Raw genomic sequence first — 16,025 nt, forward strand, 5'->3', positions numbered from 1 at the left:
GGCCGACCTATAAAGTTTGTTTGAATACCGTACTTCTCTACGTAACGCGCAAATTTGACCTTTAGTCATTGTTTGAATACCCTAATCGATCACGAGGTCGACGCTTAAATTTAAATAAGAACATCGCGCGTGTAGAAGTGACCGCCGCCGCGAACGTAAATTACGAGCGGAGGCATGTAAAACAAGTTATATCGGAGTATCCGCCACCAATCGTGATTGCGAGCGCAGTGAAACTTCCGAGTTGTACGAATATATCCGAAAATTATGGAGGACTGGATACCTGACTCGGTTGTCCAAATTGAATCGAGATCTCAAATATTCTAAATAGTTTAAACGCCATCACTAAATAGTTTCATCATCGTCAACTCTATCTTTCGAATGATTTAAACAATCGATAATGCTCAAACTATTCGATGTTCGCTCTTAACTTTCAAGCTTAGATTTGATCTAGAGGTATATGAAAAGTTTTAGAATTTTTAATAAAAATAAGTAAATAAATAAGCAAACGAAAAGGCGGATATATAAAATTTACAAAAATTATTAAGCTTAAGATTCTGTTCGGTGATCGAAAATATGAACATTCGTTTATTCTGTGTTTTAATTATCGTAAATTTTGCGGGCAGTTTTAAGCAAATTACTACAATTATATTTGGAGATTTGACAGATTATTCAAAATATTGCCGCAGCAATCGGCCGTGCTCCGCTCACTTCGACGACGGAGTATGAGTTCCGGTATTATAAGCGTATCGCGCGACAACTTTACTTCCGTCACACATGATGACAGAGCTTTTCTTCTCACGTTCTAGTGACCGGTAAAGCGGAAACAGTCCGCCGTAACGAAACCGCGCGCGATTCGCCGCGACAAGTCGAGGAAGAGGCGCGCCGAGCCGCGTCCTTAATTAGCATCCGTCGCGTAATACCTTAATTAAACTGCACGTCATTGCCGCGCTTTCCAAACACGCAGCGGCCGCGAATTTACCGCTGCTGCAGCTGTTGCAATCGCGCGTATCACACAGCCGATCGTTGAATCGGCCCGCGCCCCGAAGGAGAACGGAGAATGCAGATCGCGTACCCTGCGGGGTCAATGACCCCGGTTTTACGCCTGTGTTTAGCGACCGGGGAGGTTCCGGACAGCGAGACATTTGCGTAACAATCGATTCTTCCGCGGAACCCTTTGACGGTTGGTTGGACGCAAAAATAGCCGGAACGGTCATTTTTTTCAGCCATTTCTTCGATCACACCTATGAATTAAGAAGAAGCACTCGCTCTTATTTATTATATTATGTAAAAATCTACGTAAAAAAATGTTTCTTTCCCTTCTTAGATATTCAGAAATAATTTCCAACATTTTTAAAAATGGCGAACTATGTTTTTTTTATTTTTCACCAATTTTTTTAATTTGTAAGTTTTGTGCATTTCCTTTTTATATCTCTATTAGATTATTTTAGAAGGATCAATATTTCCGAAATGGGAATGATTATAATTTCTGCAGTTTTCTGATGATTTCTGATGATATTTTACCATTTCGCAAATTTAAATTACCTGCAAGTCTCCTTTCTTCTATCCTGCAATATTGCTTTAAAACTCACGCACACTTCGCTTCTGTACAGAGCATTAAAGTATACGTTTTCTCGTAAAGTAGGTACTAATTCTACGCATTTTTAGCTCTAACGAGCTCCTGTTGTCGCAATGTCGTAACTATACGGCGCACGTAACGTAAACTCTGTTTCGAAATAGGGAAGCTCTCGGCGGGCGGTCTGGAGAAGTCTCGTCTCAACGCACCGTCCGCACCGAGGGAAACGATACGTCTGCCGTGTGGCAATTAATACAGGATCGTAATGACCGTTTTGCTCGAAATGATCGGGTATTACGCGAACGTTACGCCGCGCCCGGAACTTATTCCTCGCTCTATAAATCCAGGCGTACCGGTTTTTCGACCGCGCCTCCCGCAAGAGCGCGATTTCTCGCGTGGAATCCCCGACGATAAACGCGCGTGTGCACGCGCGTGTTAGATAACCGAAGCCTCTCGGAGGGTTTCGCAAATCCATCAGCCGTGCGATTTTCGAAAGCGCCGCTGCTGGTCCCCATCCCAGCTAATCTCGGGGATGAGCTACGATCCGGCGAGCGTGACAAGCGATAGGAATGAAAATTTAAGCTCGCAAGCTCGCGTCCGAGAGAAGATACATGTAAAATAGTCTCTACATCACTGTTGAATATTAAAGAATGATATTTAAATTAATTAAGTTCATATTTTGTTACTATGTGTGTCAAAATTTATTATTTTCACACAAAACAGTATTTTTAACTCCATTGGTTTAGTTAAATTAACACTGCGCGGACCCTGTGGCCCTTTATGTCAATTTTTCATTTATGATTCTCACGGGAAATGGCTTTAGCGCTCTTAAAGAAAAATTGCAACAGTTCCGGCCCGTGTAAGTGTTGTAGAAATCACTTTTTGAAACCTTAAAAGATAATACACGAATTTTTTTATAGATTTTTTTGTAACACAGGAACGCTTTCAAGAACCCTTTGGATTTAAAAGTCCCAGGATGTCTGGGTGAGTGCTCCAAAAACGCGCAGTGTTAATATTGTTTTAGTTAAATTAACGACATGTTGAGTAAGAGCAGTGGCGACCTACAGAAATGGTTAAAAACGACTCAAATTGAATATAATTCGACACTACGAATTCAACAGTGATGAATGGAATGATTTTCGAAAGGATACGACAGAGGAACGAGAGCGTGGCTCGCGAAACTTCGCTCGATTCTTGCTCGCCTCATCGTGACGAAAGAATTGCACCTTGCTCGCGGAAACCGGCGCGAATTCTAATGCGTCGCAAGGTAAAATGCAGTTTCATATCCGCTCTGTCCAAACGAAAGGACGCATCATCGCGCTAATAATCCAAGGTTCGCGAAATATAAATCCTAGCGCGCGCGCGTGGACAGGCGCGTCGAACTTCTCGCGTGCAAGTCACCGTCGCGATTACGCCTCGAAGATGATCGCTGAAGAATATTCAAGGCCGAGTGGTCATCGATAAACGCAGCCTTACAGTGCAATCTTAAAATGTGCGCCCCGTAGCCTCGACGTCAAGTCGCTCCTTCGACTTCGCAAATCGTAAACTTCAGCGACTCAGCGGACAAAAATCGTTCCTTTCGCCTCGTTCCCCTTGCTCTTTCATTTAATCTCTAATTATATTTATCCTTACTTGTTACTTAAATTATGCGAGTTTCTTGTTAAAATATGTACTTGTTAAAAATATACTTTTTGTTTACATTTGCTAGACTTGTTAGAATGAATTGGACTGATCAATAAAATGATAAGTAAATGTGTCTCGAAGATTCGATTGACAACGTAAACAAGGGCGAAGAATCGTCCTCGTTAAGGTGAGAAACAGTCCGGCATCATGAGGATCGATACTTTCCTAAGAAGATTTTTCGTTCACACAAGGGCGGCCGCCTCCTACATCGATCTGATTCGAATTCACGTATACGATAGACCGCGAAGCGGGGTCGGGGCGTGTAAGACTTTCCTCGGCTGAATGAACGGAGCGATTCACGCGATTTTTTAAATCTGATTCAGCGGAATTCTTTTCCCTCATTATGGCACTCGCGGAGGGAAAACTGTGCCGATCTCAATCGCTCAAGGCCAATTAACTCGCCGCGGCGATTAGGATGTGCCGAACGCCAATAATTACATGTACTTTACACGTGGAAACTACATTCGAAACGAGGGCACCATTAGTCCGCTTAGAACGGTCTCTGCGAAAAGGCGAACGAAAAAAAGTAGTCGAATTAAGAAGCCGCGAACAAATCGCTCAAGTAACAAATTGTGCTCGTATACGCTTGACGTTTAACAGACACTCTAATTCATTACCCTACGATTAATCTTGTCAATTTACCGCGTTCGGCAATCCCGTGATTAAATACGCAAGCCGATAAAAATCGGAACGATCGATCAGTCTAAAACCGATATTTGTATCGTAAGACGAAACTTGTTGCGGAATGAATCTCCAAAAGTCGAATATTCTGTGAACGTTACGAATTGTTTCAGCAAACGATATTATTAGTTGCTTTCCATTTACATCAAAACTCAGATAATTCTCACTTGTGACGTCATAACTCAGTTAAATGCACGTTCCTTTCGCATGCTGGCAAGTGAGATTCAACTAAGTAGTTTTTATCCACAATCGAGACCGTGTGCTTTAATGAATCTAACAGACTCACATTAAAATGAAGCTATATGGACCTGTATTGTTATGCAATAGCTTTGTCACCAAAATAAGCAAAGAAATACAAAAGTTGCTTTCCATTTACACTCAAATAGTCACTCATTGTCAGTTATGTGAATATTTTATACTCAGGTAAGTATGTCATTTTACACTTACCTGCTTATTTTGGTGACAAAGCTATCGCATAACAATACAGATTCATAGCCTCACTTTTAATGTGAGTCTATTTAGATTCATTAAAGCACACGGTCTCGATTGTGGATAAAAACTCAGTTGAATCTCACTTGCCAGCATGCAAAAGGAACGTGAATTCAACTGAGTTATGACGTCACAAGTGAAAATTATCTGAGTTTTGGTGTAAATGGGAAAGCAACTAAAATAATATATCCTACCTGAGTACAAAATACTCACATAACTGAGTGACTCAGATCACTTGAGTGTAAATGGAAAGCAACTATTATTTTGTAACCGTTGCCAAGGATCAAAATAAAATACTGGCGCGAACTGTTTCGCAAATTTTACTAATTGCTCTTCTACGTGAGGTTACAGAATAACGTCTTGGTAATTCAAACGTGAATCGTTAAAAATCAGGGGACAGAAATGTGAAATTACAAACAGATGGGTAAGTACGAGAAACGGTCGCTTTGTTACAAAAGTGAAATTTCACCATCAAGTTTCACGTTCTGTGACAGTGTAATTAAAAAGGGAAATAGATTCTCTCGCCGCTTTTTTCATCAGTTCGCACGCAAACGTTTCCGTGTGTTTCGCTATCGCCATTAATTAGCATACACACCACCGTTAGGCGACGTACATCACTCGGACGAATCGCACGTATTACTCTTTTCTACTTCGATCCGATTCGCGATTCGTTCCGCGCTCATTTGGAAAACACGCGCGTACGAATCTCACGACAGTTGGTAAATCTCAAAGGAAACGAGGGAAAGCAGCGCGGATGTCGTCGGAAACGTGGTTTCTCCATCCTACGTACTTAGGGAAGTCATCGAGCACGCATCACGCGCGATCGATCGACGAAAGGTCGTTCTCCAGATCCGACGCAACAGTCACTGCGAGTGTGACTCTCTCAAAGAGTCATTCCGCAAATCTATCGGGAAAGCGTTCACCAGCCGAGAATCGCGTTGATCCTCTTTCCGCGGGGTCTTCCGGGGGGAGGATCGTTCAGAAAAGTTCATCCGGAGCGGATAGGACATGTAGGAAGTCGAGTGGCGGTTTTTTACTTTTTTTCAAAGGGCAACAAGGGAGAGAAGCGGCCCGCCACTCGGCCCGTCGTCCTACTCGCGCCTCGTGACTCGCGGGGGTGGCCGTCGCGACGCGCGACGTCGTCTTACAGTCTTACCTGGCTCGCGGGTGGACGGGGTCGCGGGGTCGCGGGGCTCGGCACCATTTACGGCGGCAACCCCCACGGCGGTGGTGACGGTGGCGGCGGCGGCGACGGCGGCATGCACACGATGCGCGCACGAGGGTTGTGGGAGCCCGGGGGAAGGATCGTGGCCCCCTCACACACTCTTTCTCTTTCTCTCTCTCTCTCTCGCCCGTCGCCTCGGCCTCGAATCTCGGCTCCGCGCGTCCTCGCGCGAACACGAACGCGTCCTCACTGGCGCGAGTTCGCCCGCCGCGACTTATAGCGGCCGCCGGCCGCGGGATATACGCGCCGAAGGTGGTCACTCGGGGAGGCGCGGGCGCGTTGACCAACACACGCGTTCTGCCGTTCCCCGATCGCGTTCTCTCCACCCGACCCGTGGAAAGCCGCGCGGATCCGCTCATCCGCCGGCGGCCGCCTCTCGGCTCGTCTCCCGCGGGGAAACCCGGCGCGAGAAAGCGAGGAATAGACGCTCGCATGCATCTCGTGAAAATGCGTTAAGCCTCGGACACACACTTTTTCGCGACGGTATATAACAGTAAAGTTTCGACCACGCGCGTTGCTCGATTCGGGAACGTACGGCCGTTCCAGATTCAAGCAACGCGCGTGGTCAAAACTTTACTGTTACTGTTTACGAAAAAGTGTATGTCCGGGCCCTTATCGTCGCGATAGAGCGTGTTCTTTTCTTCTTTTCCGTGAGTCTCTTCAAAGATCTCGAGCGCGGTCGGATGGACTACGTTCCGTTAGATTCGCTTCTTTCTTGCCTCAGTTTGCGAAAAAATACTTTTTTTTCAACGGATTATCACTTCGAAAATTATCGAATATTCTTTTTCATTGATAAAAGATTTTTCACAAAGATCATTGTTTCAATTCTGCAGCATTCTGCATATGAACGAAGCAGAAATACTTTGTGACACGAATGGTTCACGAAAAAATTATATCTTACAGAATCAAAGTCTTGTAATTTCAGTCAAATTGGAATTCCTGCAATTTGTATGAAAACTTTCCAATTTCCACGCTTTAAAAATTTTTCAGTTGGGAATTCTGAAAAGCGCTTCAAAAAAGAAAACCAGATCCTGACGAAAATGCAGTCTTTGTATAACACGAAGCTCTCTTTAGCATCCCGTATATTCGGACCGTTATCTTTTACATTTAATCGTCCCAGAATGCTTTTATAGAATGCGTCAGGAATTCCAGAACTCTCGGAAGAAATGCCAGTAGACGTTATAAATTATACAGAAATTCCGAAAATGCAACGATAATTTTACAATGAAAAAGAGAAAGAGAAAGAGGAGAGAACTCTCGCGCGAGTGTTGCACGCAACACCTACGTTTTTGCACGTCCACCCACGTGTTCTCCACCACCCTTTCGCCCTCGCCCTCGGCCTCCGGGGCTGCGCAGACCTTGCCAAGAGCGCGGCCAGGCAGCGCCGGAATACGCCGCAGCATGATATGTAACCCGTCGCGTTTATAATCGAACCTCTCAGTCGAGGCTATTCGTTCATTCATTAAGCGGTTGGCCCCGAATTATTGGAACATTAGCTTGATTGAACAAAGCTGGGCACGGCCTAATACGCGGGATCCGCACCGCCTCGCTTATGTCATCATCAACGCCGCGCCGACTGTTCCTCATACGCGAGCAACGCCGAAATCGAACGTTCGAGGACCAGAAAAGTTTCGGGAACACATATATATCTCCTTTAGACGTTCCGGGCCTCGAAAATTCTCAGAAATTGACTTTGAGCAACGTGAATCTTTAAAAAGTCAGCTTTAAAACGGAAACTTCTGAAGACAATAGTACTCGGAGCAAAACTGACATAAAATTAGAGTTTCCGAGTATCTGAGATTAGAATATATAAACGGAATATAAATTATAAGCGTTCCCATATGCGACTTGGAAGCTGCAAAATCGGAGAGAGATGCGAGGACGCGCGTTAAATACAAATTTTCAACGACGTTGACACGCATAGTTTTTTAAATATATTTTATTTATATATATGTATATATATATATTTACAGAGCTTACGTGAGATAATCATCGCCACGTTGAATATGATACATTCGACTGTATGAGTAAATGGTACGGCTGTCGTACACGGATTATTTTATTGCGATGACCGACTCGCGTTTTCTCGCGTTGGAGATCACGCGGTCCAACCGATTCGAGTTTCGGGAACCGCCGATCCTTCTTATCTACGATCTCCGGGGATCGTACACATATACGAATTGCTTACGCGAGGAGTCCCACGATCCTACGTCAGAGACGATCGGGACGCGCAAAAGCGATTAGCGCGCACGTTAATTAACGCCAGTCGTTCTCACACACTTTGGGAATCGGGCGTCGGTATCGCGTCAAGGATCGGTAATTGCAGGTCTGATTAATTTGAATGGAATTTCACAAACGCAACGTAATAATGCCGAGCGCGACAAATCAAGCCACGCTCGAAGAAAGTTTCTTTCTAATCTCGAATTGCCTTAATTTCTGAGAAACAATATATCCGAATTATTCCGAATTATGCACCTTTTGTTAATTATCATTGGCGGAACAAACACATATTTCTTTATATTATTCCAAATTGTTCTAAATTCAAAAATTTTACATATAAAACAAGATTTTTATAAAACATTCGCGGCTCTGCAAAGGAGTTTCTTAGGAAGAGGGTGTTTGTAGAGCTTTAAGAGACGTTCGAAAATTAACGATGTGTATCGTTAGACTAAGATAGTCGATCAAGGAAATATAGATTCTCGCTGATACCGTTAACGATGGGAACGGTAAGACGAGGGTGAATTTCGCACTCCGTTAATTTGATCGCTATTTACGCGTTTTTTTAATTGATCACATGTGCGGGGAACGACTGACGAAAGGTATGAAATATGGAAGAAACGTATCTTCTTCACGTGTGACGCGCTATCGACTACTGTTTCTGACTACCCGCATTCGTGATCTCGGGGCTTTCGCGTCGCGACGCACGTCTCTCCCGGTGGCTCGCGCGACCCTTTAATTTACGTTTACAAAAAAGGAGTTGCGAGTTAGTATTGCGCGGTGCTTGAGAAGCCATGAGGTATATATTGTCACACACTTTGTATCTGCGTACTTTTCCGTAAACGCAGTTACGCCCTTGGTCGTCGGCGCGTATTCGACTAATACTGAAAGAATTGCGAATTCGCTCGCCCTCGATCGTCGGTGTGCGGTAAACTCTGGGTCATTCAGCAACGTAGCCACTAATCCATGCGATTCGCCGGAAATCGATATTGCCGAAGGGCCGACTTCGAGGTCCTTCTTCTTCTTTTTCTTCAGGCCCCTCTCCGTTGGCGATCACTTGGAGAATTATTCTGTGACTATATGTGACTTGCCCACCAAAGGGCTGCCCTGGGACACGAGACCTTTTTGCTTTAGGTTTCGATCTACAGCGATATTCTGAGAAGCAATAACCAGAGTGGCTTTCCGTTGCCTTCTCTGATAAATCTTCGAGGATGAGAAATTGAGAATTCCCGGGCTCTCGGCGATTTTCTATATCCGATCCATCTAGTAGCACCATTTTCTTCTTCATTCCCCTCAAGTGAGAAGACAGACGAATCGATAGAAATTCATTTAGTTATAAATAGAATTTTCTAGTTCTCCAAACTAAATTTCATTCCTCTATTTGTATTATGAGTGAGATCATAACGAGGGAAGAACGAGATAATCAGAGCTAGTTGCCCGTAGAATTGAAAACTAGGTTGTCAGCTGTGCGAATGTCGCAACGAAGTACGATTACGGTATCCGCAAGTAGCGCGCAAGCGGAACAACGAGCTTAGACCATCGTTAAATCAGGCGAAAGTTTTCATTGAACTAATGTAAAACATTTTTGTCGAGCGAGACGCGATAAGCATCGGCGAGGCTACGATTACTGAAGTTACTGAAGCGCTCGAAAGCGACTCTCCGCTGTACAAATCAGTCTAAATTAAATTTACGCGAAGTAACAAATCTCTTTGAGCCTAGAGAGTCACTTTATAAAACTATATGCGATTACTCTTCTCTTATAATAATCTCAATGCGAACCTAACTTCTGCGTAAAACGGCTCACGTTACCGCCCGGATTTAACGAAATTACGGGCATCGGTAATACGGCGGTAAATTGCCAAATTATGCTTCCCCGTGGCATCGATAAACGGGCTAAAACTAAATGGCCGTTTAATCCTTTGAGCCCTAATACCGTCCATAGCGCAGCGGCGCGAGAGATCTTGCTGCGACGTTATATAAAAGCTGAGTATACTAGGGAATTGCTTATCTTAATTATTTAGCGTTTACGTTTGCGCCGGGGGACAGCGAGAATAATTCTGGGCTCAAAGGATTAAAGTGTCCTTATCGCAATTGGCCTAGCTTTGGTATGACATAAACGTGGATACTTAATACATCATGAGATGAAATTAACACGATGGACTTCGTAAAGTAATGTCTGCGGGAATATAATATTCTCCGGGTGTGTCGTAAGTTAATCGTAATATTGTCGTTTCTATAGTTTTAATCGCGCGTGTGTTCACGACAACGTTGCAAAAAACTGGGGGAAAAATATATATGCACGTTAACTATTCATATTTTCGTCATAAAATTAAATGATTAATTACATTCACTGACTGTATAATTCTTGTATAAGTAAAATTAATACGCGTTTAATGTCCAGTAAATCTTATTGCAACACGGCACGTTTTTTATCATTTTCTATAATTGCTCTCAAATATTTCGTTACAAATATTTGCTTTATTTGTAACTCTAGAGATTATTTAGCTTAACACAAGATGGAATAAATTAATATTAGTATTTGCTAAAATAAATATGCCTTAAACTTTAAGCTGATAAAATTATACATATATATACTTATGTACATTACGAAAATGATTAATTATTAGCTAATATGCCAAAGAGAGAAGCATGTGAGGAAGATTACACAGGCAAATAAACGCAGAGAATCGGAAATCAACTTTGCGATTTAACATTCTTGTTTACGTGACTGCGAAAAAGATTGTTGATAAGACGCAATCATGTCTTAAAATAACGACAATTTTCTGCGTGACTCAATGTCGTTGATCCAAAGTTCCAGTAAATTATTAATTACGTAATATTGACGTTACAACCAGACTACCGTGTTGCATTTAATTTTACCTTCAGTTAAATTTCCCTCGCTTTAAAATCAACCCTACGGATCTCGCTCACGAACGCAAACAAAACCGATTTACTTGCAGTGACGCGTAGGACATTCTTTTCCCTATGCTACTCGTGTTGGTACAGCCTTACTTTAATATAGTTACAAAAAATAACGCTCTGTTATATCTTTGAAGGAACTCCCTGCTTGATATAGTCAATTGTCTTCGAAGAATTCGCTGAGATACACGTTAAGCTTTTGATCCCGCCTTATCTTGAATTCTCTGCGTGTGAAGCCTCTTGTGATCCTTCCTGTACTTCTCGATCGTCAATTCAGCATTGCTGGCACTTGATAGGCTCAATGTTACCGGGTCCAGGCTCGCCGCTAGCTTCAGATACGTCTCCTCCATCTCCTTCGTGATCTTCACCTCGTAATCCATATCCTTGCGAAGATCCTTCAGCAAATGCTCGTCCTCGAATGTTATGAGATTTTCGCTCTCGTCTATACACTCAGACAAGATATTAATATCAATGGGCTGATTATTTACATCGCTGTAATCCCGATTTTTCGGCGTGTCTCGAACGTTGCGAGCCAAACCTCCGTCGTGCTGCGTGGGCTTGCGCTTTACAAGAGAATTCTTCGGATACACGGATGACGAATTGTCATTCGCAGCGTTCTCCACACACTTGATCTTATTGCTATCATGCGACGCGGAATTCTCCACGCACATCGACGACTGTACCCATTCGGCCACTCGTTGCAATTGATTGTCCTGCAGTAACGCCGGCGGTGGCGAATTGTCCTCGCTGCCGGTTGAGCGCTCGGAACCAGCACGAGACGTCTTCTTCGCATGTACCAAAGCGGTGTTAGCTTTACCACCGCCGCCGCTGCCGTTGCCACTGCTGTACAATACGGTCTTGTAATGGCCGGCATTGTCCAGCAGAATGTTCTTGGAGCCAGGCGTGACCCGGACCAGGCAGTTCCGCGGTCCGATCACGCGACTCTGATTCGAGTTGGACTTGGCGCTCAAATTGAAGGCACCACCGGTCAACGATTGCGCGACGTCGCTGCAACTGCTGGACGGATCGGAACTTGAGATGACCATGCTGTCGCTGCTGAAGCTCGGACTGGTCGTTACCTCCGTCTGACTGCCGTCATTGTGATTCGCCGCGTTGCTGTCCGGACTCTTGACCTCGATTAAGGTGAATTGCGCGGCGTTCCGCGCATTTTGTCGCTCCGCTGATCTGTCATTCTTCCAATCGCGATCGTTGATGATATCGAGCTCGATGCCGCGATTCGCCTTGCCCCTGTTCTCCCTCGAAGGGTCTGTCTCGGACTTCGACTTCGTCCACTCGTTCTTCCACAACCTGTCATTAATAATGTCGATGTGCATCTGCTTGTCGGAGAGCCGATTGTCCCCAAGCGCCAAACAATCAGTACCAAAAGGTTCGAAGTAATTCCTCTCACTCTTGTTGAAATATTTTGCAGATCTATTATCGAGCGGAGAATCGCATTTATTGACCTTGAGTGGCTTGGATGCCTTGTCAACGTTTATTCTATTAAGATCATTTAATCTCGAGAACGATGAATGCTTGTTTTCGTGATTCTGGGACGAGTTCTTTTTGTTTAAACTGGCTCTCATAATGACGCCGTTCTCTTCCATCGTGTAGTCCTGCCCGTTTCTACCACTCCTACCGACGAACTTGTCTTTGATACACGGAACATGCGAGGCGTATTTAACGTAATCGCCGTTCATGTGATGGCGGATCTTGTTGCCGTTCTCGTTGATTTCGTAGAAGACCGCATGCGTCGTGAGGTTCGATTGGAATTTATCTTTGCTTTGATACTTCTCATCATTCGGCGTACCTTCCTTTCCTCCTTGTTTTTCGAAGCTGTACGTATAATTCTCGGAGATAGGGAACGTATCAGGCACGAACGTTTGCGTCTCCGTGTCTACCGTGAGGATGCTTCTGTGACATGTGCATGTGTCGCAATGCTTGGCGAAGATTCTCTCCTTCTCACGGTCTTCCAGGACCTTCGCCATAATTGCCGCCGACACGATGTCCATCGGTGGTTTGCTATCGTCGCTATCGTCGTCACTGTGTTTTTCCACCGTAGGCTTAGTGATATTGTACACCATCGCTGTCGGCGGAAACGTGGATATCGGCACGGTGATGCTCTTCACATCTGGCTGCGTCGTGTCCGGCGCGGAACATCGCTTCTGCGCGACGTACGTTCGCACTTTAGCCTGCACCTCAGAAGGCAGCTGCAATAATAAAACAACGGTGGTCTTGAAACTTCTTATCTTTATTTTAGATGCTAATAACAAGCGCATACCTATTATGCTTTTAAATGCTACTAAAGAGACACCAAATTGCCTATGCTAAGTTAAGAAAGGTATTTCTAAGTAAAACTCATAATAAATAATGTCTTTTTAAATACAAATTATGTAAATTACCTAAACGTCTGCCACATCATTATAATTTCTAAACAAATTTATAGATACTTATGTCTCTCTCTCTCATTTATAGATATTCAGTTTTATTAAAGAAGTATCAAGTTTCTATATTGCACTTGTTTCTATCCCTTGCTTCATCATACTCGCAAAAGATGTAAATATAAACAACATAGAGATTTATGCGCGCGCATGTATAACATTGTTGGTGCGTAAAATAAAAATAAGACACTAACGCGTTATATAAATACGAGTAAAAATGTCATTGTAACATTTAAGTTCAATAATACCAACGCATAAAATTCACTAAAGTGAAATATGTGATAAGTAAACGAGAAAAAGAGTTGTCACAATATAATTTTTAAGTAAATGGTAGTATGAAATTTATATATGACAAAACGGCACCTTACCGAATCATATTTCTGACCCACGAAGTTGGAAGGTTTGCATTGCAGCAATTGGATAGCCAAACTAACGTCGTTTCTACATTTTTCCTAAAAGAGAAACAAGAATAGTTTTCAAGTGAAATATATGTAGATATAAATTAACTGTGTAAGTAATCTCTTTATTTATAAAATGAAGCTTAGCAAAAGAAATATCAAATAAAAGAATTTAAAGAAATGTAAATATTCTATAATACATATGAAAATGGAGCACTTACATTATCTTGAGTTAATCGATGTATCGTGTAATTCGCATCGGCTAATCTATGAGACAGAGTCGCTATGTCCTTCGTGAAGGCACTCTTCTCCGTCTCGCATTTGTCCACTATCCGCAGCAGCTTGTCCTCCAGATTTTGATTGACCTTCTGAACCCTCTTGTGCGCTTCGTGCAAGCGCGAATACTTCTCCTGCCATATCAGCAGCTCCTCCTTCATGGAGGCCAGTTCCCCGTTCGGAAACTTGTCGGCCTCGTTTAAAAACTGCGTCTCCATCGTCACAATGTGGCTGTCCCTCTCGAGCAGTCGTTGGCGCAGGTTCTCTATCTCCGCGTGCAGATGCATGTCACAGTGCTGCTGATTGTCCTGGCTGCAAGTGTTACACTTACAGCCGCATTCCTGTTGATATCAATTGATAAGTCCACAAGTATGCGATCATTGGGTCCTGTTTTACATTGTTGAACTGGCTGCACCAGTTCGGCCAGTTTTTATCTTTTTCACTCCGTATTGAAAGAAAAAATAGATAAAGTCTGAACCTAGTACAGCCAGTTCAGCGACGGAAAACAGATCCATTGTTTAATAACAAGGTTATTAATGGGCAAACAAGACTCAATTTGTGTTAGGCATGTTATTGCCTACAAATAGGTGACGTGGTTACAATATGCATACAAACAAAGATCCTATATTGAAAGAGACAGTCACATCATAAATCAAATCACCATTCAATTACATTGTCATTCAAATTCAATCGACAAGAGTCAGCTACTACTCCCATTTAATTACGTTATACATAAATCAACGGAAATTGTTAAAAAATGACTTCAAATCAAACAAAATATGACACTTATATAACTTCATTCGTGCCTTTTATCTATTTCATACGCTTTCGAATAAAATGTACGAGAGAACGTGAATCATCCTCTCGCGAGGCAGACGGGCGAAAGATACGCGAAGAATCGCGGAGATTCACGCGCTCTCCCAGGGAGACGCGTTTCGCGACGAGCGATGAGCGATCACGCGTGGCACACGTGTGCACGTATGTAATAAATCGCGTCGATAAATCTCACTCGCGGGAGACCGAGCGGATCGTGCGTCGGAGGGTTCGCGATCGTCCAGGGTCAGCGAGAATAACGTCCCCGTTGTTTATCCGAGAGGGAGATTCCTCCGGATCGAGGCCGTCCGTCCGCGGTCAGCTGTCCGTCGTCGCCACGTTGGCAGTCTCCGTCTCCCGACCAGCCGCCAGCCGTCGGCGGGAATTCCTGTGACCCGCGGACACGTACCTTGCACTTCTCCGCCATGGTGGCCCGCCGCGCTGGAAACGGAGTCGGTAATAATGCAAAAATATCGTCTGACGGCGCGACCACTGCGGTGCCGTTGGCGCCTCATAACCCTTTCCTTCCCTCGGCGTCCGCGACCGTGAGTCAACGTGAGTGCAGCGGTGACAGGACTGACAGGCGGCAGGGGCCCCCGAGGGGCCGTCGTCGCGCGGCGTCCGACGGCAGCGTTTAATAGCGCGCGCGTGCACGGCCGCGCGCGCGGGAAGAATAACTCACGGCGCAAACAAAGTACGTTCCGTACATTCCCTCGGTTTTTTTTCCTTTCTTTCCGTTATCGCGATGACAGGGCCGCTCGTCGTCCGCGGTCGTCACCTCCACCTGCCCGCCGTCTTTGTCGGCACGGCACGAGCCAGCACGAACGTCTCCAGATCAGTGCCGTGCCGCGTCGAGTCTCGGGCCCGCGGCCCGAGCTCCGGGATCCAGGAGTGCGCCCCGAGACAGCAAGGGGGACCTCGATCAAGCCTCGGTTAATTTAATCGACGGTTAATTCAACCGGCGCGATGGCTTACAATAAAATTTCTAGCTTTACAACGTCAAATTTAATCTTTCTTTCCATGTCAAGTAACAAAAAATTAATATTCTGCCCGTGTTAACAAAATAATATAAGTTTGTAAGTTAATCATCGATCAACTTATCGCTCACGGCAAAATTTCTGTAGCTAATTATTTTTATGATTTGAGTCAAACAAAAAAAATTATTTAAGAACTAATACAAGTATAGTACCCGATAAGCTAATCGTCGGTTAACTTAATTGGCGATTGACTGAGACGGAGCGATCGTTTACTGCAAAATTTCTAATTACGTGACAAATCTAATCTCTTTTTCTGTGTCAATCAAAAAATTAATA

At 44.1% G+C, this 16,025-nt stretch overlaps 3 protein-coding genes across 3 annotated transcripts in view; 1 reads left to right on the forward strand and 2 right to left on the reverse strand.

The window, feature by feature from the left end:
- Stum (mechanosensory transduction mediator stumble) overlaps positions 1 to 5,891 on the reverse strand; it is a 28,998-nt gene extending 23,107 nt beyond the window's left edge. Inside the window, exon 1 of the mRNA XM_071793208.1 lies at positions 5,583 to 5,891. The gene's annotated coding sequence lies outside the window, so the exon portion shown is untranslated. The remainder of the gene's footprint in view (positions 1 to 5,582) is intronic.
- Ak6 (adenylate kinase isoenzyme 6) overlaps positions 1 to 16,025 on the forward strand; it is a 97,364-nt gene that overhangs the window by 68,853 nt on the left and 12,486 nt on the right. The window lies entirely within an intron of this gene.
- On the reverse strand, positions 7,573 to 15,705 carry LOC139821856 (uncharacterized). Its single transcript, XM_071793219.1, has 4 exons — positions 15,122 to 15,705; positions 13,845 to 14,240; positions 13,594 to 13,677; positions 7,573 to 12,994 (listed from the first exon to the last, which is right to left on the reverse strand). The coding sequence occupies exons 1-4, from the start codon at positions 15,137 to 15,139 to the stop codon at positions 10,979 to 10,981; spliced, it is 2,514 nt and encodes an 837-aa protein (XP_071649320.1). The 5' UTR covers positions 15,140 to 15,705; the 3' UTR covers positions 7,573 to 10,978.

Source organism: Temnothorax longispinosus, chromosome 1, assembly GCF_030848805.1.
Source record: "Temnothorax longispinosus isolate EJ_2023e chromosome 1, Tlon_JGU_v1, whole genome shotgun sequence".
NCBI classification, from domain to species: Eukaryota; Metazoa; Arthropoda; class Insecta; order Hymenoptera; family Formicidae; genus Temnothorax; species Temnothorax longispinosus.